We start from the raw sequence: 24,960 nt of genomic DNA, 5'->3' as shown, positions 1-24,960 counted from the left end.
GCACTATTTTCCCCATTAGAGAAACTGATCTCCAGTGAAGTAAAACAACTTGTTCAGTGTCACACTTATGGGAAGGGGCATTTTTTGATTTGAACCTCGGCGTGCTGTGTCCTTCCTCGACACACCTGTGTGTGACCCAGAGCACGTGCATTCCATACCTGGCCTGGCTAACAGGGAGCTCTGGAGTGGCCACTGGCCACCTGGTTGACATGCGCTGCACACCTGTGGGGAGGTAGGGTTGAAGGAAGTGAGGGCTGCGGAGGCGAGGAGGGAGCAGATGCCCCTCACCCCAGTAAACCCTTCCTCCCTCAGCTTCCGGTCCCAGCCCAGCAGCCTGGGGATGGTGGCGTGGTGACAGGTGCCGAGCTGCAGAGATGACAGTGCTGCTGATTCCCCCATAATTACTGTCTGATGAGATGCCAGAATTAGCCACCGTGCGAGCGTGGCATGCAGATACGGGGCAGAGTGCTGGAAGAAGCGGGGGGTGAAGGAGCCTCTCCTTCCAATCCAGGGCCCTCTGGCAGTAGGGCAGAGTCTGGTGAGGAGGAAGTAGGTTAACAAGGAGGAAGCACTGTGTGGTTAACATGCTTCAGATGTTATCGTGTGGGCTGTGGTTTTCCAGTCCTTAGAGTGGCTGGACACACCCCTGCAATGGCTGGCTGCTGGGCAGGGTATCAAGGGCCTCAGGCCACTAACCAGAGAATTATGGGCAGAGCAGGCTGCCCACTCAAACTCCTGGGCAAAGGCTTTGGTGTTTGGAGCTGGGTACGCCTGGCTGGGGCTGACAGGGCCATAGTTGCTAGGAAGGGGCTAAGACCCCAAGCAGACTCCTGGAACCACATTAGTGAGGCCAGGCATCAGAAGGCAGAGGGAGGTGCCTCGAAGGAGCCAGCAGGTTGAACTCACTTTGCCAGGAATCATCCAACCTTGGCAGGAAGAGTCAAGCTGGCCCTGAGGCCCGAGGGCAGGGGAGGCCTGAAAGTTAGGAGCAGGGGACAAGGAAGGTACATCTTAGTCCCAGAGCAGGGCTGGGTCTGCCCTGGCATTGATTTCTCCTGGCCCACAGGCTGGGGGCAGGAGGAGGGCTGGCGAGTGCAGACGCAGTGGGGTCACCTGGGCTGCTCAGACCTCGTCTGGACAATTGGAGCCATTCTGAAGGCCACCAGCTAACAGGAAAGGTGACAACATGAGGCTGACCCAGCAGAGGGCAGTGCAGGTAGCCCAGGGCTGAAGCCAGGCCACAGACGGAGGGACTTGAGGTGTCGGGCTGGGGAGAGAAGATTTGGGTTCAGGAGCCTTCATTCTGGCCCCAAGGGAGAAGTCGTGACCCACCCCAGGTCCCTCTGAGGGCCGTGGGCACAGACTCTGGCTCACTTTAAGGAAGGAGGGATTCCACAAGGTATCTGGTGCCTTAGACACAATGAGCTCTCTGTTTCTGGAGGTATCCAAGCCCCTGCTGGATGGCATTCCTGAAATATGGAGGACTTGCAGTTTGGTGTTGGCACAGCCTGTGGCAGGGGCTGGGGGGGGAGGGGCTCTGCACCAAATTGAGGTATGGGGGAGGGTTGTGGAAAAGTGGGGCCTCCTTCCCATCCTGGGCTTCGGGGGCCCTGGGGCTGCCCTGCTACCTGCGCCTCACCCTCTCTCAGCCCTGCCCTAGGGAAGGCTCCCTGCTCCTCTGGTGTGTGGTCTCCCCAGAAAGGATGGTGCTGAGGGTCTCTGTGCTTCACTAGGGAGGGGGCTGTTCGAAGCTTCCTCCTTCTTAGGAAGCTAGATAGACTGAGGGGATATAAGGAGCTCTGGCCCAGGGGCTGAGACGAAGATTCAGGGATGAATCAGCAGGGCATCAAGGAGGGAAGGGGGATCCTGGCTGAGAACCCCAGAGTCGAGACCAGGGCTTCTCCACTTACCAGCTCTGACCGTGGGCAAGTCACCCCTTCCTGAGTCTCTGCTTTCTCATCTGTAAAATGGGGGAGAACCTCACAAGGTGTATCTGAGAACTGAATGAAGAGTGGCTCTCAGAGCTCCTTGGGGACCGTCCTGAGTGTATGCCTGGTGGGAGGGAGGGAATCAGGAGTGCTGTCTTTCACGGTTGGTCCGTTTCCCCCAGAGCACCCAGCAAGCCTGGTGCTGAGTTCACATCTCGTCACTCCACACAGATGGGTGGATTTAACTGAGATGGGAGGCTGGAGTTTTCAAGTCTTTTGCAGATGGAAGGCGAGACTGTGCATTTCTCCCCTGCCTTCCAGCTCATGCGCCACCTTCCCAGATGCTGCTCTGGTGGGACAGTTCAGTCTAGACACCAGGGAGAACTGAAAGATGCCCCTGGAATCTGAGCAGGCTTCCAGGTCAGTGTGGACCCAGCAGTCAGGCAGGAAACCCTGAGTCTCCTCCTGCCTTCTCAGGCTTCGCCTCTTCCACCCTCCAGAGTCTCTCCCAGTACTAACCTCAGCATCCCTAGGGAGGGAACCTGATGGGATGCACATTTGCTGTTTGTTCTCAGTCGGCTTGCAGGGCAGTAGAGTAATTACCTTGTGAGGTGAGGGCTGAAACTCGCACTCCTGTCCACCCTCCGGCAGCAGGTGGAAGTGGGTCCAAGGCCCGCCAGCTCCTTGCAGGAGGCTGAGAACCTGTACAGGGAGACAGGGCTGGGCGTACCAGGTCTGGAAGCGGCCTCTCGGTCCTTGGCATTGCCTGGCTGGGTAAACATTGGTGAGAGTGGAGTGGCTTTTATGTCAAGACGAAGTGTAAACACTTTCAGAGACCCTGAACTTGGCAAAGCAAGAGAGGGGCCATGGAAATCGTGTCTCTGAGAAGGCGTGGCTGGATTCAGGATGGCCAGTGGGGTTCCCAGTGTCTCTCAGTCCAAACTGGAGATGCCTGAGACTAACACTCGAGGGAGCTCCCACGTGCAGTGACTCTGTCAGGGGATGGTAAATGTACACAGTGTGTGTCTGGGCACCGTGCCCTGTCTGTCTGCATGGCATCCAAGATGGCACAGTGGTGGGTCAGGGTGGCGGCTCTGGGGTGACCCAGTCCCGGCGGGGCCAGGTGTGCCCTTCTGTGTGTGGATGCCTGTGGTAGGTGCAGGGGAGCCCCTCGTGACTGGGCACGGGTCTGTGAGCCTGTGCTGGGCATGTCGACCTGCACCACGGGGCTCAGGCGTTGACGAGCGGAAGCGTGGCCTGTGGTTGGAGACTGCAGACACCAGGACCCCGTCGTCCTGGTGGCTGAGGGAGCTGTCTGGGTGCTGGGGTGTGGGGCTGGGAAAAGCTCCCTGAGAGAACTTGACCCCACAAAGGGCGGTGTCTCAGAGGAGGATGTGGAAGGATCCAGCTGGGCTGGGGCTCCTGTCCAACATTTGTGAGACCCTCGAGGAAGCCTGGGTGTTGATGACACTTCCCTCTGGGGAGCTGGGGTGCATGGTGAAGCTTCCACTCCCTCGCGTCCAGCAGACTGGGGTCCCTCTTCCTGGGAACAGGATGCCTCCCTTTGGGCTTGCTTTCAGCCCAAGGCAGTTTCAGGGGTATGGTAAAGTTCCCCTCGCCCACACCAGCTGCCCAGGCCTTAGCACCCCAAGGCTCAAGATCCCCCCGCCCTCAGGGGATGGAAGGTGCTCTGGCAGCCTCCCCAGAGCAGTGGCAGAGCTGGAGCACAGGCGTCTGCTTTCCTGCCTCCCCCCACCTCCCTCCCTTCCTCCCTGCCTATGTTCCTCTCTGCTGCCTCTCCAAGGAGATGTGGGGCTGACAGGACACCTTCCCTGGGCGCGTGATGGTGGTGGAGATGCCAGGCAGGAGTTAGCTTGTTAGCGCGGGCTGTGTGGGCACACGCCAGGGCTGTTCCCAGCTTCTCCAGCGAGGGCTTGAGGGCTTCAGACTAGGGGTGACGTGCTCCCCTCTGCATCCCCGCCCCTGCCCTTCCTGGGGAAACCAATTAGCCAGACCTTCATCAGTCACTGAAAATGCAACCCCCTACCATCCTGGTTGTGATGACTGTGGAGTGAAAGGAGATCAAGGGATTGGGCAGATCAGGAAGAGCCTGTCCCCCACCCACGCCCCTAGCCGGTGCCTTTGTGCAGTGTGCAACCTGCACACCCATCTGAGTGTTAACAGCTTTTTAAAAAAACAAAAACAAATGAAATGACTGAGGCTCCAAGAGGCTGCTAACATTCTCAAGGTTACACAGCCAGACAGTGGCAGAGCTGGGTTTGAACAGAGCTCTTTCTCCCCTCCTAGTTGAGTGATTTTTGGTCATGCCATAGCTTCACCTGCAGTGGGGGAGGGTTGCATATCTGAAATTCTGAGCAGGAGGCTGGCTTGTCAGCTCTTTCGCCAGGAGGGGGTCTTGTCTGAGGAGTATGATTCAGGTGCCACATGGGGACCCTGGTTTCTGTGCGGTGAGCAGCTGCTGGGCCGGGGTGGGCACCTGAGAGGGTGGCTGGACTGTGCCTCATGGCCCGTCTCTCTCTGGGGCCCAGGGTGCCATGGCGTTTGCCTCCTTGCTGCTGATCTCTCCTAAGGAGCTTGTTAGTCTTGCCCTCCTGGGGTCTGGGGCCTGGAGAAGGGATCCCCTGCCAATTGCTTTCTGGGAAGTGGCAGAGAGGGCTGGGACAGTCCTTGTCCCCGGGGGCCAGGACACTCAGGTTCCATTCCCAGCTCTGCTTCCAGCTCCTGCGTGACTCGGGTTCACTCTCCGTGCCTCGGTTCCCTTCCCCGTGAGAGGCATTTGGCTGGAGTGAAAGCAGACGCAGGCCGGGCTTAGCTGAACAGTCTGGAGACATCACTCTGCTTTGCTAAGAGAGAAGAGCCGTCACCTCACCAGGGAGAGGGCTGTCCTATGGTTGTGGGGAGTCATGGAGAGAGGGCTGCAGGTCGAAGGGGACAAGGACGCCACTGCCACGCAGAGCCAGGGCACTGGCAGAGATGGCACTGAGGTCAAGCTTGGCATCTTTTTCTGTCCCTGGGCCCCACCCCACTCCTGAGATGGCCTGTGAGTCTCTTCACCCCACCTAATTCTGTCCTGCAAGACTACCCAGTCTGGGTGGGGGAGGGGGTACCTCTGCCTTCAAGGAGGCCCCAGTCTAAGGGGGAGACAAGGGCCTTTCCCTGAGGGAGCTTCTAATCCAAAGGGGTAAATGGGGGCCCTATCTAGTGCCCCCAAAGAGGAGGCCCAGGTCTTGCCCAGTCTAAGGGGAGACAAGGCTCTGTCCTAGGCGAGCCCCTAGTCTGATGGGGGAGACAGGGGCCCTGCTCTGGGGTGTCCCCAGTCTAAGGGGGGGACACAAAGGCTCTCAGTCTGAGGGAGGAGGCATGGGCCCTGTCCTGCGATGTGCCCAGTTGGAGGGAAGAAGCCCTGCCCTGCGGCGCTCCCGGGCTGAGCAAGTGGACAGGGTCACAGGGCAGAGTCGGCCTGTGGAACGGTGGGAGGGAAGAGTTGGCTCAGGAAGCCTCTGGCTGGGGCAGTGCCCGCCCCACCCCCAGGGAGCCTGACACCCTCCCTCTCTCAGATGCCCTCTCCCTGGGGAAAGCTCCAGAAGCCCTGCTGGGAGCAGCTGAGACCCAGGCAGGTGAGCTCTCCCTCCCCCAGGCCTGACAGGTCCTTTAATTAGATTCCGACTCGTTTACCAACTAAGTGGCCTTTGGTGGATTTTAAATCTGTGCAAATTGGTTCGTGTTTTTCTGCCTGCATGAAGCTGTGACTGACAGTGCCCTACCCCCGCCCCGTCTCCTGGCTCCCTCCCTGGCAGACTCTCATCCCCACCCCACGCCCCCCTAGAGTCTAGATGCCCTCAGGGCTGGGGAGCCGGGGAGCAGGGTTCCCTGAGCAAGGAGTTAGAAGAGTCCAGAGGGGTCACAGTCCTCTTCCTCCTCTTTCCTCAGCCCGGGGAAGGGAGTCCACACAGTTAACTCACTCAGCCTCCCCCGTCCTCAGTTTCCCTGCTGTACTGCCAGGAGAATCGACCCAACCCAGGCCCTTCTCTAGGGTGGCTCTGTAGATCAGTGCTGGGGGGTGGGGAGGGGGCATCCGTGTCTCCAGCCAAGGACCATCCTGCCTCTGATACCCTCTCGCCTTGCACCTGTCCCCCAGCACTGCCCTGCCTTGGGGAAATGGTCCATCATGGGGATGGTCTCCACCTGGCCTCTTCCCACATCTGTGTCTTCCTTCTCAACACCTCAGGAACAAGGGAACTGCCTTCCCTGGGGGCCCAGCGATGACAGCTTGCTTGTGCTTCCAGGTCCCAGGGAGTCACCTTTGTTGTCTGACCATCGCCCGCATGCTTTCAAGCCCTCTCCCTTTCCTCCCAGGCCTCTCTGCCATAGGATCCCCTCCCCTTTCTTCTTTGTCATGCCTCCTGGCCCAGGCAGAGTCTCCTGAGGAGGCCTGACCTTCAGGGGAGTGGGGCTGGGTTGGTGGGGAATGGGGGAACACAGTGGGGGCAGGTGTGAGGGTTCCTGCCAGGAGCTGGACGTGAAGCCCTGTCCTTAATCCTCTCCCCCTGATGCCTGTTCCTCCCTCCGCCCGCCCCCACCTCGGAGGCTTTGGTTGGAGTGACGGGGAGACTCAACAGGGTGCTGGGCATTAGCAATTTGGGGGGATATTACACAGGAATGTTTACAGAAAGGCAATTGCCCGGAAAATGACTTTGGTTGCTGTGGTATGGGGCGGAAAAGATGGTTTTAGAAAACAGACACAGACGGGCTTCTGCTCCAAGGACCCACAGGCAGAGCTGACTGAGGGCTGTGGGCACACAGGGGGCCAGAGCCAGGGGTGCCTGGAGACTGAGGGGTCAGCTTCTTCACCGAGGGAGGGGTGGGAAGGGTCCCTTCGCCTCATCCAGGTTCTTGAAGCCTCTGCCAAGCTTGACCTTTGTCCTCTGGCCTCTGACCTCCCAGCACAGTGCGCTTCCTGACTGCGCAGCCAGCCACCCAGCAGGATGGAATTGTCAGGCACAATTGATGGTGGCAGTCGCCTCAGGGCTCCTCAGGGTGACTTGGGCTCCTTTTGCTTTGGCTGAAGATGGTGGGACTTGGGCCGTAAGCATTCAAGTGTGTGTGTGGACGCAGACGGGGCACTTTGGGGTCTGAGCCAGGCCCTCCACCTTTCTGGCAGTCTCCATGCACCCCCTTCCCCACTGCTTGCCCTGACTCCCGACCTCACTGGGATCTCGCCCCAGGCCCTCTGGACTCCCTGAGCTGGTGCCCAGGCCCCAGTTGGGGTCACGCCTGTGAGACCTCAGGTCCCCACGGGAGGGGCCTTGTCCAGCCCTCCCAATCTCTGGGGAGAAGGACCCAGAGACCTAAACTCTGGTCCTCCCAGCAGGGGCCCCAGTGAGACCCTTCTCTTTTTTGTAGCTCCTGGCTTTGTTCTTCCATTTCCTCCCCTTCCTCTTTCTTCTTCCCTCTCCCTCCCCCCTCCCCTTCTCCACACTCTCCTCCTCGGAAGATGATGTCATGTGTAACTGTTGCCCAGTGGCAGCCAGAGGACAGAGGGTGGTGACATCTGGGGTAAAGATGCAGGGTGGGGAGGGGCTGGATGGCTTATAAGACAGTGTCACTGAAACCTTGGGATCCTAATTCTCATCATGAGTTACAGTGATCTCATGTGAAAGAATGCAGTGAGGATAAAAATAAATTGGGCTCATAAATAAACGTGGAATTTGGAATTGGTGGAGCAAATAACAATGTCGCTCTCTTCCCAAGCACCTGCGCCTTTATCCGCAGCTGGCCACTTGGGGGCGCCCACTGCTCCCTGGTCATCCCAGCCTCCAGACAGGTTCACTTCCCCATTGCCCAGGCAGGGAAGGCAGAGCTCAGGGAGGCGACAGCACCCCCTTCTCCACCTTCCCTTTCCCCTCATTCTGAGCTGGATTCTGCTAGTCCTGGGCATCTCTCCTGTAGCTTGAACCTCTGACTCAAAAATTATAGCTGGCCTTGCACACGGAGGATTCTTGGAGAGATAGCAAGACCTCCAACTTATCTCTCCAACTCCCCGCACCCCCACGCTTCAGGGGCTGTCTGTCCCAAGGCCCCTTCCAGCTGTACTCCAGCTCTGCTTCTCCATCCAGGGTCTCCCACTTTTCCCCTGCATCCCCTGTCTCTCCACCCTGCCCCAGCAGAATCCAGTGTGCTTACCGCCTTCAGGCCTCCCTGTCCCATCTGCCTCCCCAGGTCCCCCTACCTACAAGACTCCTGCCCAGATAGATCCCTCAGCAGCCTCTGCCGGTGAACAGAAGCATCGATCTGCTCAGGGCCGCTGCTACCCAGAGCCACTGCTTGCTAGATTGGAATTGATCTCCTTGGCTTTTCACCGAGCTGCTCTGTCTGGGGAGGGTCAGGGCCACTTGAGGCCTTGGTGGTGGCTGGACCAGGCCCGGGGCAATGAGAAGGCTGTCCTGCTGTCTCACAGCCCACATGCCAGGAATGTCTTTAGTTCAAAATGTGCTTTCTCCTCATTGTCTTGCTAGCTTCTCACCCACTGCCCAGGAGAGGGGTTTAGAGATGTTGTCCCCATTTTACAGATCAGTACCCTCAGGCTCTGAGAGAGAAGAGGCTTTTAGGGTGGAGAACTGAAAGAATGGCTAACCTGGGACCCCGCAGAGGAAGAGCTGACTCTAAACCCAGGAGGTCTCTGGTCTGGGCTTTTGTTCTCCCAGTGTTCTGGCTCAGATAAATTCTTGCCTGAGCCCTCTGAGCCCCCAAAGGCCCTTTATCCCCAGGTAACAGGATGGTGCCCTGACCAAGAATCCCAGGCCAGTTGTCTCAGCCTACTGGGGCCCCACAGAGAGGAAAGAACTCTGCACAGAGCAGGGAGCTAGGACTCCTGGGTCAGGCAGGTACCTCACCTCTTTCCCTGAGTTTCTTTGTTAAAGAAAGCCAAGGATCTTGAAGGTTCTTAGTTTTCAAAAGAGCCTAAAGATTTCAAATCAAAGCCCCACCTCCCCTCAGAGACAGCCCATTGTCTCTCCTACTTCCTCCTCTCTCCCTGCCACCCCCTAGAATCCAGGTCCTGCCTCACCCATGGCCCTGCGTGCACCTGCCAGTGTCCGGGCACCTGAGGCTGAGCCCTGTCATGGAGGAGGCAGGGAGGAGTTGGTCCTTGCTCCACCATCTCTGGGCCTGCTCAGCAGCCTCCTCCCTACCCTCAGTGCCGTCCACTCCTGAGGTTTACAGGCTGTAGTCGTCAGTAGGGCTGTGGGCACACATTCACTGTCTGCAGCCTCTGCCTCTCCGCTGCCTGCTCTGGCAGCCCGGACCCCTCCCTGCCAGCCCCACCTCGGCCCCTTTAATCGACCTGGGAGAGCCTGGGTGACCCTGAACCTCCCCACCCTCCCTGCTTCTCTCAGGCTGGCATACCGCCTGCCCCACCCCCAGGAGCCAGGCAAGGACACTGGCATAGAAGCCAGGGAAGGACGCTGGCACAGCTCCCCAGCAGCTGGCACAGAGGGTGCAGGTGGGCATGAGGAGCTCTTCTGAGTCCAGGGGCGTGGAAGGGCAGGAAGGCAGATGAGAACTGACCTTTCCCAGTGCGCCTAGGTATCCAGAGCCCTAGGCGGCACAGTGAGCCTGGCTGGCTGGCACAGGCAGGGGGTCGGGGGTGCCCTCTGGCTCAGGCACGGCTCAAGCTGAGCTTGAAAGCTGGGCTTCCAGCAGTGAGGCTGTGGGCAGAGTCCACCCCACACTGGGCAAAGGAAGATAACAAAGTATCCAGGGCGCTCCGCCATGGAGGGTCTCTTCCAGCTCAGTTGGTCCCGTGAGGTAGCAATCCTCCAGCTGGTGGTGAGGGTGAGTGGAAGACAGAATTTAAGGGTCATGGGAGGCAATCCCCTGACTCCAGCTGGGGCTATTTTTCCAGCACCCAGAGCAGCCCCTCATCCCGGGCATCCTTCTTCTGGATGATTTTCAGGTCACTTCTTTTCAGCCATATTCACTGGCCACCATGGCTGCCTCTGGCGCCTTAAGAGCAAGGGCTGGATCCCCATCAGGATGGCCCTGGGGCTCCCAGCCTCAGGCAGGTGCCAGCTTCAGGAATTTCCTCACTACCAGGGAACCTTCATACTGTATTAATGCAAACTCAATTTGTTCTTTGTTAACTAACTTTGAACTTAATGCATTCACTTAAAAGGAAACCTTAGCTCACTGCCATCCCAAGGAATGATACCCCTGAAATCAGGAGTTGGGCCTTGTTGTTTTTTCTTTTTTAATCCTTGAAAATTAAAGTATAACTATTAAGCTCTGAAACAGCACTCCTCCCATAGTCATCTCTTGAGTGTCTGGACCTCACTTTGGGGAGTACAACCAAGGGACAGACGTCTAGGGGAGGGAGGGACCCCAGACCCAGTGCCAGGGTGGGGAGACAGCAGGTAAACAAGGAGTGCCAATGGTATTATTGTTCCATCAGCAAACAGTTTTCCTCTGGCCAGGAAGGTGTGGTGAGAAGGGGTGAGGTGAATCTAATAAATATTGGAGTCAGCTCTGGCCTCTACCACTTACTGCAGCTTTGGGCATGTCACTGCACTTCACTGACCTCAATTGTCCCATCTCTGAAGTGGGATTACAGTAATACCCCCACAGCAGTGCAGCGAGGTTTGAAGGCTATGATAAGTGATCAGTCAGACCCTTGGAAATTTCAGAGCTCTGGGTCTATGGGAGCCATTCTTCCCTTGGTTTTGGGGGGAGGTGCTGAGCCGACTGGGGCTGCCAGAGAACTCATGCCTCGGCCACATCCCGGGAGGAGTGTATGTGTGTGTTGGGCGAGGGGCGGCTTTCTCTGGAATGTGGCTGAATGTCCTCTTGCCTCCTGTGGTGGACAGGAGGGGCCTGAGGAACAGTGGGTGTGTGGAGGGAGGGGCCCAAGAGAGTTGCACTGGAGGGAACCTGGTCGGGTCCCAGAACCCTCAGTGCCCCGCACTTGTGCCCCCTTCGGCTTCTGGGAGTTAGCCCCTGCGTTGGGCTGCCTGTGTCTGCTACGGTGCTTGATGCTTCCAGACCGAGGCTACCCTGAGGATTTCACCTTTGAGACTAGTGGATTGTGAGGCTGGGGGTATGCCGGGAAAACCGTGTTTGTCTGCTAAGTGGGTGATTTCTGGAAACGAGGGAGGGCAAATGCGTGTTATGACCAGGAATATGGCTCAAGTAAGCCCCAGCAGTCCCTCCCATCCCTGGTGTGGGTGGCACCTTGGAACCACCGTCCCTGCTGGGCTATGGGAAGGTCAGCATGGAGGCTGGAGGGTGCGAGACTGCAGAACTGGGCCCGGGGAGGCCAGGGGAGGGCTTAGGGCTGGTGGGCAAGTGGGGGCGGGCTTCAGAGTTCTGCATGGAGACCTCAACCCCCGGCCTTCTCTTTTTTTCGCTTCTGTACTGTCCGTTGTCCCCTGTGCGTCCCTTATAGGTCTTGAACTTGTGTACGTTGGGAGGGAGACTGAAGGAAGGGCGGGGGGAGGGTCCCAGCGGGGAAAGCTTGAGCTGTTCTGTCTGCTTTCTTTGAGTTTGTCCCCAGTCCATCTCTCACTGTCTTCTCTGTGCCCAGCCTCTCCTGTCTGTCTGTCTGTCTGTCTCGGGGGGTGGGGGGGTGGAGAGGGAAAAGGGGGTCCCAAGCCCCAGACCCTGGACCTGCATCTTCTTGGAAGGGTGATTTTTGCCCTCACCACCCCCCACCCCCATTATTCCCTAGTCCTGGCCCTTTTCCAAGCCAACCCCCAGCCTAAACACACGTGTGTCCTAGACATGCTAGTCTGAGGGAGGAGGTTAGCCTCCACCCCACTCCCAAGAGGATGCTCTTGAAAGAAAGATAGTGCAGGCTCCTTTCCACAGTTTGCAGGAAGCATCTAACAGGAACCCCGCTTCCCTCCCCTGTTCACCCCAGTTTAAGGAAGGAGGAAGGGGATGTGCGGCTGGAGAGGTGCCTGGGACCCCTGCTCTCAACCCCTCCTTGGCTCCTAAGGCCAGCGCCTAACCCGCATCATTATCCTCCAAACCCTGCAGAAGAGCAGGAAGCTGGACACTGCCTTTGCCCCCTAGCCTTCTTGGAGCCCCCGTTCTACCTCTTCTGTTCCTAGTGCCTGTCGGGCAGCCCCTGCTTCACCCCAGGCGCCTCTTGCCGCCCCCCTTAGGTCAGCCCCTCCTCGCAGCGACCCCAGTGGGGGATGGGCAGTCCCAGGCCGAGCACGCACCGTGACCCCGCCGAACCCCCTCTCCCCTCTCGCAGATCCGGAGCGGAGCAGCCCCCCCATGCTGTCTGCAGACGATGCCGAGTACCCGCGGGAGTACCGGACCCTGGGGGGCGGGGGCGGCGGGGGCAGCGGGGGCCGGCGCTTCTCCAACGTGGGGCTGGTGCATACGTCTGAGCGGCGGCACACGGTGATCGCAGCCCAGAGCCTGGAGGCGCTCAGCGGGCTCCAGAAGGCCGATGCCGACCGCAAGCGCGATGCCTTCATGGACCACCTGAAGAGCAAGTACCCGCAGCATGCCCTAGCCCTGCGGGGTCAGCAAGACAGGATGCGGGAGCAGGTGAGTGGGGCCGGCCGCGGGCTGGGGAGGGGGTCTGCCTTGTGCGGCCCTGCCGCCAGGCTCATCCTGATTCTGAGACGCCTCTGGGGAAGAGGGGGGACGCCGAAATCTGCTAGTTGGCTCTTGGGAACCTGAGGAGGAAAGAGATGGGGGCTCAGAGCCCAGACCTCTGCCTGCAGTCTTGGAATTTGGAGCGTGGGACTGGGCAGAGAAAGCTCAGCCTCCACCTGGGGCTGGTAGGCTGAGCAGAGGGAAGGCTGTCTGGGAGGTCAAGAGAGTGGTGGGGAGGAAGAGGGGACAGCCTCCAGGACTGACTGTTCTGAGGGTCCATCTGGTGCTGGAGTACCTTGGGGTGGGCACCTCTGTGATGTGGCCCCTAAGGGAAGGTCAGACCTTGGGAGGAGCTTCAGAAGGCTGGGTGGGCTGTGCCCCAACAGAGCCCAGCATTCCTGGCGCCTTTCCCTCCTCCCCCATTCTTCACCCTGTTCCTTCCCCCAAGACTTGCTGTGTGAGTTTGAGCTAGAGGACTCCCCACTCTGTGCCTGGTTTCGGTCCTGTCTTCAGTAAGCCTTAGAGGGGAGTCAGGACTCCAGCTTCCCTGGTCCAGGACTTGTCTCCTTCTACATGAGGTGCGATGCTTCCTTTGTAAAGCTCTCCCAGACCCTTGGTTCCTGGATGCACCTCTGCATCTGAGTAAGGCCTTCTTGTCTACAAGTAAGGCCTGTCTTGTCTTGGCCTTCTACTTACAGTCCCACATTGGTGTGGGGCCTTGACAGCTGCTGCATGCTGGTTGTTGAGACTCAGCTGGGAAAGAGTGGAGGGGAAGGGAGTTGTTCCCATCAGCACGCCAGCATCCTTTCAGTCAAGCCTCGGGGTGTCAGTCCCTGCTCCCACAGTTGTCTGTCTCTGTCCCCCTTTCCAAGTACTGCTGGGTGTGGCTGGGTAGGAGGAAGACTGTGCCCACCTCCATCTTCACTGCAGGGAACAAGGATACATTGGAACATATCTGGTACTTTATCTGCCTCTCATATCACCTCCAGTTCTGTCCAGCTCTTACCTTTTCCCCTCTCCGGAGCCCTCCCAGGAGCAGAGTTCCAACTGGGATAAGGGAGAGTTGCGGATGAAAGACATCAGGCCCTCCCCCTCAGGGGTCCCTCTCAGTGGATTCCTTCTGCTGCTCTGGCTTAGGAGGAGGGGGCAAGGCCCTTTGTGATCTAGATGGGGTGAGACTTAAATATAGGGAGCACAGTGAGTCGAAGGGGGTTTGAAGGAAGGGAGATCAGGTGGACAGCCCTGGTCAGGGAAGGCTTCATGGAGGAAGAGGTACTTAAACTCAGCTTAGAAGGATGAAAGGGGTCTGAATGGTCATGGAGGAAGAACAGTTTTAGGAGGTAGGAAGATGGGAGGTGAGTATAGATCTGAGTTGCTTTGCGGACTGGCATAGGGGTCCAACAGGCTGATGCAGAAAGCTCAGGGTGGGAGGCCGTGGGAGGTGTGGGAGCCAGATGGTGGAGACTAGGAGGGCCATGGTTGTTTTTAGATGGTGAATAGGAGGGGACGGGGGAGTGGCTGGAGCCAGGGGCAGGAAAGGAGGAAGAGAGTGTGTTAGGGAGGATGAAGGGAAAGGGATGGGGTGGGGGTGGGGTGGAAGGAAGATGAGCAAGGCTTGTTTGCTGTCTGGATCCAGAAGGCAAAGACAGAAGAACCTGGGTGACAGGGAGTTGTTGGTGCTTCAGGGGAAATAAGATGGTTGGGAGGGAAACATTTGGGAGGGTGAGGGACTGGAAGAGGGGAGATGAGTTAGAGGAGACATAGGGGTGTTTCACGGGGATGTCTGCTAGGCACTGAATATACAACTCAAGACTCTAGAAAGGGGGTTGAGCACGAGGTGGGCAGAAATGGAAGTGGGACCTGGGGTAAGCGTAGTCACCAAGGCAGAATGGAGTCTGAGAAGAGAGAGGGCCCAGGATGGATGGGGAGAGGGGACCAGGAATGTCCTATATCCCTGAGGAAGGGGCAGAAGGCCCAGCAGGAGGGCCCTCTGCACTTCTGAAGTCTGGAAACAGCCACTGGCACCATCCAGGATCTGTGGATCCATAGGGTATAGAGAACTCCTTTCTGAAGCCAGGATAATGGAATGGCTAGTGTCAGGGGTTGGAGGTGGTGAGGGAACAGGACTCCTGGGCTGCAGACCTGTCTGGGGAGGTCTGGCCAGAAAAAAAAACATGGAGACAGACTGGATGGCAGCCTCAAGGGGCAGCAGGCCTGGGAGAGAGGATGTGGGCATGTCTGAGGGCCTCCTATGTGCCTGGCACGGTCACTGGCACAGGGCAGGCACTCAGTAAATACTTAGTGAATCAATCAAAGCACAGCCACTCACAGATTCATGCCTTTATTCCTTCACTCTCATTCCCTGCCATGCACGCAAGTGGGTAGGACCTACAGACGTTTCATTTGTATCTAAGGCGCAGAGGCTAAGCCTAGCTGGGGCTCTGTACATGTTTGTGGGGTGACCAAATGAGAGATGGACGACTTTGAGGATGCTGAGGGGAAAGAGGGCCTGGAGGAACCAGGGGGGGATGGGTTTCCAGTCTCCGGTGTGGTGTGGGAGAGGAAAGCAGCCTCCCTGAGATGGCAGGGAGGAAAGCCGTGCTGCAGGGCCAGAGGTACACTGGGGTGAGGCCCCCTCCTTCCCATGTCTGGCTTCAGCCAGGAGGGAGTGAAGAGCTGGAAGAGGGAAGAGGTGAGGGGCAGCTCCCATGCAGAATGTCCAGAGAGGCAGTGAAGAATTGACGAACAGGACTTCAGGAGTATCTGCTGGGGAAGGCTTTGACCTGGGCTCAGAGAGCCCCCAGCCTGACCCGGAAACAGATGGAGGGGACCTAGACTTGGTAAGGGACTAGCCACCGTTGCAGGGTCCCTCTGCAGTGTGAGCTCAGTGCCAAACTTGCCCCAGGACCTCCCCTCCCCGCCCCGTCACAGTCCTCCAGCGGCTCCTGCCCGCTCCCCCTAATGGGGTGTCCCCCCCTTCGCACACACAGGTTGGCGGCTGGACCGTGGACCCCGTGTGCCTCCTCAGCTCCCTCTGCTCCCACCTCCATGGCGACTCCGCCCCCTCCGGGGCTGGCCAGCCGGCCCAGGTGAGTCACCCGCCTCCTCTCACCCCCCAAACCCATAGCAGACTTGGGCTTTGGGGAGAATATTTTTTTGGAAAGGGGAGATCCAGGATTTTAATTTTGCACCCCTTTCTCTTATGTGGAGCTTGCATTTTCAGAAGACTCCAATGCCCTGTACTCTACCCTGATAGTCTAATTCCTAGCGTACCCTCCCTAAAGGGAAAGGGAAAGTGTTAGTCACTCAGTTGTGAGTGATTCTTTGCGACCTCATGGACTGTAGCCCACCAGGCTTCTCTGTCCGTGGAATTTTCCAGGCAAGAATACTGGAGTGGGTTGCCATTTCCTTCTCCAATTACCTCCCCGAACCTGTGCCAAAGCTTGGCTCTGGGGAAGGAATTTTTTTGAGGGGGAATAGGTTAAAAAAAATTTTTTTTTAAATTCTTCTCTCTTTTAAACGGAAGTATGTCTCTCCTACCCTCCCCCACTGGTTTTCAGGAATCTCTTGTGCCCGATTCCCGCCCCCACTGCAGGCCATCTCATTTCGCTATCCCCACCCACCCTCCATCTCTGAGCAGACCTAGCCTTTCCCTGATGTCTCATCAGCAGGAAGTCCTTCATGATGTCTCTCTCTCACCCCTCTCGCTATGTCCGATGCTTAATTTCAAAATTTGAAGACAACCTTGGCATCTAGCCACTTGTTCTAAACTGATTGCCTGGTTCTTCATCAAGCCTCAGTTTCCCTGATGGGAAGATGGACAGGGACACCCTGAGACAGTATCTTAAGGGCTCAGCCTCCCAGCTCAGGCCTGGACATTTCTGTGGGAGAAAAACAGGCATCTGAAGCCCCAGAGGGGAGGAGGGACCAGAGAGTCAGAGTTGCAACAGGCCAGGGGCAGCCCTGAGGAGGCCTTGATTTGAGGGTGGCAGAGGAGGTTCTGTGGCAGAGAATCTAAGAGGGAACCATTTCTCTTCCTTGTGCATCCTGCTTCCTTCCCCTAGAGAAGGGCAGGAAGTCTTGAGTTTTTCAATGAGAATGAGGAGAAGGAAAAATGTGACAGCCTAGGAACCGGCTCCAGAGCAGGGACTCTTAGCTGTGTGTGACTCAAGTCTAGCGTGAGATTGGCATGCTCGGCATCATTCACAGGGCACCCAGCTCACTGCCCTTCCCAGCTCTTGGCCCAGTATTGACTGACCTTAGGGACCAGAGATGTGTCTACCCCCAAGGCTAGACAGCAAGTGGAATGGGCTCATCTAGAGTGGTCACATGTGCGATGGAGGTCAGACTGGGACAGGGATGGGGAGGAGGTGTGAGCCCCAAGTGGAGCAGATGGAATGTCTTGAGTTGGAGTGATGGAGGGAAGTGAGGCTGGATTTGGTGAACTTGATGTCCCAGGTTATGGGGCCCCAGGCCTGTCCACATCTGGAATCTACTCTGTTGGAAGGAAGGGGAGAGCTTGAAGGGGTCTTCACCCCAGGGTTTTGAAGTACAGAGAACAGTGGCTGTGAACGGGATCTTGTCATCACTTTATACCTAGTCCTTATCGAACTTTTTTCCGGATGGCTGTGTCTGAGGCCCCTTTTTGTGAAGTGCAGGACCAGAGACGTTCAGCAAATGCCAGAGTCACAAAGTCGGGCAGGATCAGATGTCACCGAGGACATTTAGGCATCCTAGGTCGCCCAGGCTTGGCTGGGAATTGAATCACTGGAGAGCTAGAAGGGTCACGGTGCACCGCGGAGACCCTGGTGGGGAGAGGCTGTAAGCTCAGAAGGTGGCTGGTCCAGAGAGGGGCCACTCTTCTCCCCGCCACCCTAGGCCAGATCGTTAGGGATGGAGGCCTGAAGAAGACCCTGGGAGGGGACCGAAGGCCAGACTCCCAAGTCACAGCCCCTCCCCCGCTTCCACTAAGCTGTCTAACCTCCCTCTCTCCTGCTGCAACCCGAGTCCCGGGCGGCGGGCCGGCGTATCGGGTGACCGCGGCGACGCAGCCACCAGCCTCCGTTCCTCGGCGGGGCTGCGCCGGCGGGGCCGCGCCGGGGAGGGGGCCGGAGAGAGGATGTGCACGGCGGCGCGCCGTGCCGCGCCAGGTGGAGTCGCGGTTACCGGGGCGACCGGGGCCCGGGCCGGCTCGGCGGCGGCGGCTCTCGCATTGCAGCAAAGGGCACCGGCGGCGGCGGCTGCGGAGGCGGCCGGGGGAGGGGAGAGCCCGGGTGGGTGGGAGTAGGGGGCCGCCCTCTCTCCCCTCGCCCGACGCGCGACCGGGGGCTGGGGGCCCCCGCATATACACCTGTGGCCGCAGGTAAGGGGGAGCGGCTGCGGGGGCCGGGGTCGCCGCCTCGGGTTCCGCGGGGCGGGGGCGCGGAGACGGGAGGCCCTCCCACCCGGTTCGGAGGGGCGGTCTGGGGCTGGGGGCGCGCAGGCCGCTGAGGTTCCCGATCCCTGAGAAACGCCCCCTCCCCTCCGCCATCGCGTTCGCAGCTTTCCGCAGGGGACCGGCCCCTACCCCGAAATGCGGCTGGCGCCCCCTCCCCCAGCCTCAGAAAGTCATGACCTTTTCGGGGTGCGCCCTCGCCTCCGGCTCAGCGCCGGGCCCGCAGCACCACCTCCCCCGCCCCCCACCCACACTCTGCATGGGGAAGGGGTAGGAGGCCTCCGGGTTCACAGGGGAGTCGGGCACGTGCGTCGCGGTGAGAGGCTGGAGCCCTCGGGGGGTGTTAAAGAGCCTCAGCCTGGGGCAGGGTGGCGGGGGCGAGTGTTTACGTGGACGCGTGTTCACTGGAGTTGAGAGGTGGGTGTGTGCGCTGCACGAGGATCCAAGGGACTGGAACTTGGGTGCGACCCATAGGGTCCCATCCCTCTCCGGAGGCTGCGTCGTCGTCGGGGCTTGAGGTCAGGGAGGGGTCATGTACTCACCTAGCCTGCAGGGGACGTCTGCCCAGGGGAGGGGAGAGATCTCAGCTGGCAGGGCTGAGGCTCCCAGGGGACACACCCCGCCCTCCCAGGGCAAGAGATGGGGAGAAAGGACCAGCTGCAGGGGGAGGGAAGAACCACTCCCCCACAAGGGTGCCTAGGGTGGAGGAGGCAGTGTGTGAACTCCTTAGCCCTACCCCCACCCCCACCCCCCCGCAGGAAAGAAGTTGGTTCCTCTTCTCACCTGAGAGTTTGAGGATCCCCTGGCACTGCTTCTTTGGATCTCCAGGAAGCTCCCATCCCATATTACTGAAAGCCTGGTCCCTTCCATATTATCCTCTTAGAAGCCATCTCATTTTGCCCCTGCTCCCCTCTGACTCTTCCCTACACGTGATGACCCTCAAGTAGCTTTCCTGTGCAACCCTTCCTTTTCCCCACAGTCTCACTGTCCTCTGGAAAGATGAGACACCCCCTTTCTGAGTCTGGGGGGAGGGAGACAACTTTACCCTTGGGTTGGGGAGCCAGATCTCTCTGGGCCCTTCCTGCCCCCTGTCCTCATTCCAGGGGTTTCTGGTGCTGGGCAATTCCCAGGGAAAAGACCTAGAAGGCTGAGCAGTGCGGAGTGCCAGGAGATGGAGAGTGGTGCCAGGGAAGAGTACGCAGAGATATACCACCCCACCCCCTGCCCATGGCTGGTCCTGAGTTCTTGGCAATGGTTTGTGGCCAAATATTTGTTGAGAGGCCCTCTTAATACCAGGCACCGTGTGGGCCAGGGCGGGAGGAGCTGACAGCCAGGAAGAGGGTGAAGAGGAAAAGGTGCTGGTGACTGGACAAGGAGAGCCCTACCTTAGCAAAGGAGGAGCCTTTGCTCCTCTCAGTCACCCAAGGCTGTCCCAGGGGTTTAATACCCTGGAAAGAGCCAGACAGGGATGCACGGCATCCCCAAGGCCCTCTCCCTACCACGGTTTTCCTCTCCAAGGACACTGAGTTGCCAGGAGACTGTGTCTCACCCTGGTGGGGACAACCTGAGAGGACCATCCTTCCCACTTTCCAGAGGTGACGGAGGGGCAGCATTCTGCGTGTCCTACCAGCCAGCGCCCCGAGTCCCGGGACTCTGGTCCCAGCCTCACTCCAAGTTCACCAAGCACAAAGACAGCAACTCTGCCCTCTACCTGCTTGTGGGGCTTGGCTGGCCCGTTCTGTGGCACTGGTGCCACCCAGTCCTCTCCCGTGGCCCCAGCTAGTGATCTCCCCAGGTCTCAGTGCCCCAGGGATGTGCCTAGTGTTGCCCGAGGCAGGCCCATGCTGGGGGTACAGCTAGCATGGCTGTAGCCAGGACCCATCCCTCTTCCGCTCCCAGAGATGTGAGGTGGGCACCAGTCACATACTGAGCCTGGTATGTTGACTTTGGGGGCTGGGGGGGAGGGGCATTTTCTGCTTCTTTTGAATCAGGACACATGATTGTCCTACCTGACACATGATGTCTGGGACATCACAGGCCCGGTACAGTGGCTGAGGTGGTCAGAGACACTGTGACCCGGCTAGTCGGGGGAGGGAGGGAGGCATGCGACTCTCTCTTTGTGTGTGTGCATAGTATGTGTGTGTGTGTGTGTGTGTGTGTGTGTGTGTGCGCACATGTTGCTTTGTGTGTCTCTGCAGTTGTTGTGTATGCGTATGCATATGTGTTAGTGGGCATCCATGTCTCTGTGTGTTTCCGTGACTCCCTAGGGGCTAAGGCTGGTGGGGGGTGGGGGTGCCTCTGTGATTCTGCTTGTAGAAGTGTGTGTGAGCAGGTCAGTGTCTGGTGTGGGGTGGGGGTGGGAATGGGCGGTGCATGTTTGTATGGATGGGGTTGGTCCACCTATGGGTATCTCTGTCTCTGAGTTTCTGTTTGTTTCTGACCGTGGCCGGCTCTTCTCCAAGTGTTTGTGTCCCTTTGTGGGTGTGTCTGTTGCTCTGGGTGTGTTTGTGGTGATGTCCTCATGGGAGGTTGTCTGAGAGTCTGTGCGCAGCTCTGTGGGTGGTCTGCACACTGGGGACGTTGCAGCTGGATGAGGGACGGTGGCCTTCTCTGCAGAGCCGTCCATCACCACTGGGGCTGCAGACATGACTCTCATCATAAACCTTCCCCTGCCCTCTGCCTGGCTCTGCCTCCCTGCCCCAATCTTGATCACATGTCCACTCCCTCTGCTCCCCCTTCCTTCCCCAGGCCACAGGCAGTTGTGGCTAGAGCCTGTTACTCCAGCCCCTCACCCCACCCTCCACTCAGCCCCCATGGGTGGCATGTGTCCATAGATGGTTCTAGATACTGGCTAGGGCACAGACTTCATTGTCCCCTTCCTCTGCCAGGCATGTGATTATTTTTTTGCATCTCTTGGAGACAATGCTGGGGGGAGGGGTGAGGCTGTGGCCCAAATGGGATGGTCCTGGTGAGTAATCCTCTTCATCCCAGCCCTAGTGGCATCATCCCCACCCTAAAGGTCTGAAGCCTCCTCCCAGCAGGATCCCTCTCTGGCTCCTCCCTGCCATCAAGTATTCAGGTCCACAGGACACCCCACCGTGGTGCCCTCTGCCATCAGGGACCCTTGGTGTCCCTCTCCTCTGCCAGTGGCTCTGAGGCCTAGGGAATCTCATCTGCTGGTGCCAGGCACCCCAGGGCCAGGCCATCTGCTGCCTCTGTCTCCCTGCTGAGGCTGGCACCGGTCAGCAGGGTGCCCTCAGCTTTGCCAAGAACCAGCCCAGCCTCCGGGCCACTCCTCCCTTGTCCTTAGCCATCTGGAGGGGCCTTCTGGTCTCCGGAGAAGGCAGGGTGACTCTAGGTTATTGTTAATGAGGAGAAACCTAACACACCCATTCTGGGGGAGCAAGGAGCCCTACTCTCTCATCTGTCTGCCCACAGGACATCGCCGACGATCCCTTGCTGCCTGTGGCTTCCCATCCATTGCCCAGGGCCGTGGGGTGACAGGCATTTGTCCACTTTCTCTGAAACCTGGGTCCATCATGTCACACAGGCCTCCTTGCCCTGGCCTTGGCTCCCTGCCTCCCTCTTCCACTCCCTGCCCCATCAACCTTCCTGTGGTCCACTTCCCACCCCACCTGGGTTCACTGAAATACTTTCTGCTTGTCCACCTCGTTTAGTTAAGTCTAAATTCTTTCACTCAGCATTTAAGGGTGTCCCTCTAGCCCAAACCCCTCTGTAGCTTAATATGCTACTTTCCCAGGTTCTGCCCCAACCAAACTGGACTGTCCCCTCAACACACCCAGCACATGCCTGCCCCAGGCCCTCTGCCCATGCCCTTCCTCCCAACCTCCAGCTGCTCATTTGTTTAAGCCCCAGCTCCAATGCCACCTCTTTCGGGAAGTTTCCCTCAGCTGGCACAAGCAGATGCCATTTCTCTCATCCCGCAGCTCTGATTCATCCCTGCCAGCATCTCACGTGTTCTCATATCATGGTCATCTGCCTCTTTTTCTGCCTGTAACTCTCCGAGGACTGTTACCGTGACTAGATTGCGTGACTTAGAAACATCTGGACTGGTTCTCCCCTCCCCCACTAGCACGCCTGGAGCCTGCTCAGGGCCATCCCCGGTCTCCAAAGAGAGTGGGATGTACCAGGCATGGCTTCCTTCCTGTTCCTGGGAGGGTGGAGGGCCCAGGGCTGAAAGCTGAGTGCCAAGGGTCTCTAACCTACCCCTGGCCCTGCTCTCCTCTCCCAGCCCCCACATAACCATCTCTTCTCTTATTTCCATCAGCAGCCAAACTACTGGAGTTTCAAGGTCAGTGGTGGTGCTTCTGCTTCTGTGACAACTGCATGTGCTGCCCCGCCCTCCCCCCTCCCTGCACATGCTTTGCACAGGGGTGTGCGTCTGCAGGGTACCATCTGGTGTGGGTGGTGGGCTGCAGGCTGGGGCTGCTACTTTGAGAGAGCCTGGGTTCGCCTGCCAGGGGCTTGTGGAGCCAGTGTGGCAGTTTGGGCCATCCCTACTGGGAATCTGGGTCGGGGATGCTCAGGCTTACCCTGAGACACAAGGGCATTTAGGAATGAGAGAGGTATTTTCCCCTGCTTGGAGAGACAGCTGGCTCAGAGGGAGGGACTTGGATCCTATGATCTTACTGAGGGCCTTGTCCTCTGAACTCGGACTTCATTTTCCAAGCCTGGAGGAGGAAGGCCCCTCCAGATGGGAGGCCCCATGACTACAATAGGTCCCTCATCCCTTTCTTACTTTCCACTACGGAGAGAGCTGGTCATGCCAGGCAAGAGACTCACGGCCCTGTACCCCCCATACCTGTTGCCCAAGTGGAGGACTGAGCTCAAGGATGGTGCTCTCCTGCCTCCTCTGGAGAGTTCGGACCATGCACAGCTGGAGATCGGTCTGTGCCCTCCAAGGACATCCTGCTGACCCCTGGGGGAGCACACTCTGGGACCTCCCCATCTTCTTTGGCACCAGAGTTAGAACTGAACCATGTCAGCCTGCTGCTTGCATCCTGGAGTTCCCGGTTCCTCCAATCCTGGGCATCATGACAGGGGGTGGGAGGTATACATTCCACTCTGCCAGTGCCATCTTGCTCCAAACATCTTGTTTGCACGCATCCTCCCAAAGAGAAGTTCTTGAATCAGAGAACCACAGAATTGTAGATTCATGGTGTCAGGCATTATAGGCTTTTTGTAGGAAGCAGTACCACATAGTGGTTCAATGCATGTGGCCGAGGGCCAAACTGCCGGGTGGTGAATTCCAGTCAGCTACTAACTAGCTGAGTGACTTGGGCAAGTTACATAAATTCCCTGAGCCTTGGTTTCTCTTCCATAAAATGGAGCAATATCTACATCATAGAGTTGATATAAAGTGAAGGGACAAGAGACTGCATGTCCTAAATACAATGCCTGGCTCATGGGGAGCCTTACCTCATTAGCTGTTAGCATCATGGATGCTGACGTGATTCTCCACTCAGAATCACCTTGGGAACTGTCAAAAACCTTGAACCCCAGGCTCTAACCTCCAGAGATTCAGATTCAGTGAATGTGAGGCCTGGAGAGAGTGTTTTTAAAAGCTCCCAGGTGATTCTGCCCCCATCTGTGGACAGCCTTTGGGAACCTCAGATCCTAGTCTGACCACCCCTACTCAAGGTTCCCTCCGTCTGATGTCTGACTAGGAGTCATCAGCTCCTCCCTGGAGCATCTCCAAGGACCAGTGCTCACTGCTTCCCATCTTTGGGAAGCCTTTTCCTATCTTTGCGGAGCTCTGTTTGAATTACTGTTTTGTTCTCTTCCCATCTCCCTTGTAGTCAGGAAGTCCTTCTGGATGTCTCACTTTTTCTCTGCACTGTTGTCCCAGCTCAGGGCTGGAGAGAGGCGCTATTGCACTGTCTCTCTTCTCAAGAGGGTTTTCTACAAAGGCTGTGAGAATGGAATAAGAGCCCAGAAGACCAGGATGGAGACTGGAACTGGTGGGGCAGCGAATGAGGGTGTGTCTTCTCCCAGGGTTCCCTGGGCAAGGGGCTGCCTTCTCAGTCCCTAGGATCCCTACTCCCCTTCATTCTGGCTCCTGTTCCATCTTCTTATTGGCAACTCATTTGTGTCCCCCTGAGGCGCTGTGGCCACCCCCTGCTCTTCATCCCCGATAGCTGCCTCATCTTGCCCTGAATTCTGTAGCCCCTCATCCACACTAGCCTGGCAACCACTGACCTTCCAGTTGCCTGGCAACCTCATGACCACCAGACCAGGCCTGGTTCCCCACACTGTGAGGAAAGAAGGGCACAGGCCAGCCCTGGTGATCAGCCTAGAACTGAACTGCAGGCTCCAAAGTCTGGGGCCCAGGCATCCCCCAAGTGGGCCCAGTTCCTACGCAGCCTCCCTTCTCCCCAGATCCACGCCCACCTACTGATCAAAGCATTATGCTTGAAGCTGGATGCCCACTAATGTCCGCAAATCTGACCTGCAGCATCCCCAAGCTCTGAGGCCACTTTGGGGACCACTGGGCACATTGCTCGTCAGAAGATACTTTCTCTTTTGAGAGTGCTAATCCGATTGGAACATTAAATTGAGTTAATAGGAAGATGGAGCTGAATTAGGGGTTAATCAGGATTTACGGAAGGAGGGAGCTGAGGAGGAGAATAATTCCTTTTTAGAGATACTTTTACTGTTTGTTTGTTTGTTTTAATTATAAAAATGAGGACTTCCCTGGTGGTACAGTGGTTGAGAATCCACCTTCCATTGCAGGGGACGCAGGTCTGATCCCTAGTTGGGGAACTAAGATCCCGCCTGCTGTAGGGCAAGTAAGCGGGCATGCCGCAACTACTGAGCCCAAGAGCTGTAACTAGAGAGCTCCAAGCGCTGCAGTGAGAGATCCCCCATGCTGCAAAGACCCAACGGAGCCAAATAAATAAATATTTTTAAAAGACACTAGCATTATAAAAAACAAAAAATATAAAAATT

The 24,960-nt window shown here is 57.7% G+C and overlaps 1 protein-coding gene across 1 annotated transcript in view; it reads left to right on the top strand.

Moving 5' to 3' along the window:
• SRCIN1 (SRC kinase signaling inhibitor 1) overlaps nucleotides 1–24,960 on the top strand; it is a 58,243-nt gene that overhangs the window by 11,599 nt on the left and 21,684 nt on the right. Inside the window, exons 2-4 of the mRNA XM_052658381.1 lie at nucleotides 12,205–12,506; nucleotides 15,548–15,646; nucleotides 22,280–22,303. Of these exons, the coding sequence (XP_052514341.1) occupies nucleotides 12,205–12,506; nucleotides 15,548–15,646; nucleotides 22,280–22,303 (425 nt within the window). The remainder of the gene's footprint in view (nucleotides 1–12,204; nucleotides 12,507–15,547; nucleotides 15,647–22,279; nucleotides 22,304–24,960) is intronic.

The sequence above is a fragment of the Budorcas taxicolor genome, chromosome 19 (assembly GCF_023091745.1).
Source record: "Budorcas taxicolor isolate Tak-1 chromosome 19, Takin1.1, whole genome shotgun sequence".
In the NCBI taxonomy this organism is placed as follows: Eukaryota; Metazoa; Chordata; class Mammalia; order Artiodactyla; family Bovidae; genus Budorcas; species Budorcas taxicolor.
The sequence above is the reverse complement of the archived record's forward strand: the minus strand, read 5'-3'. Positions and strand labels throughout refer to the sequence as shown.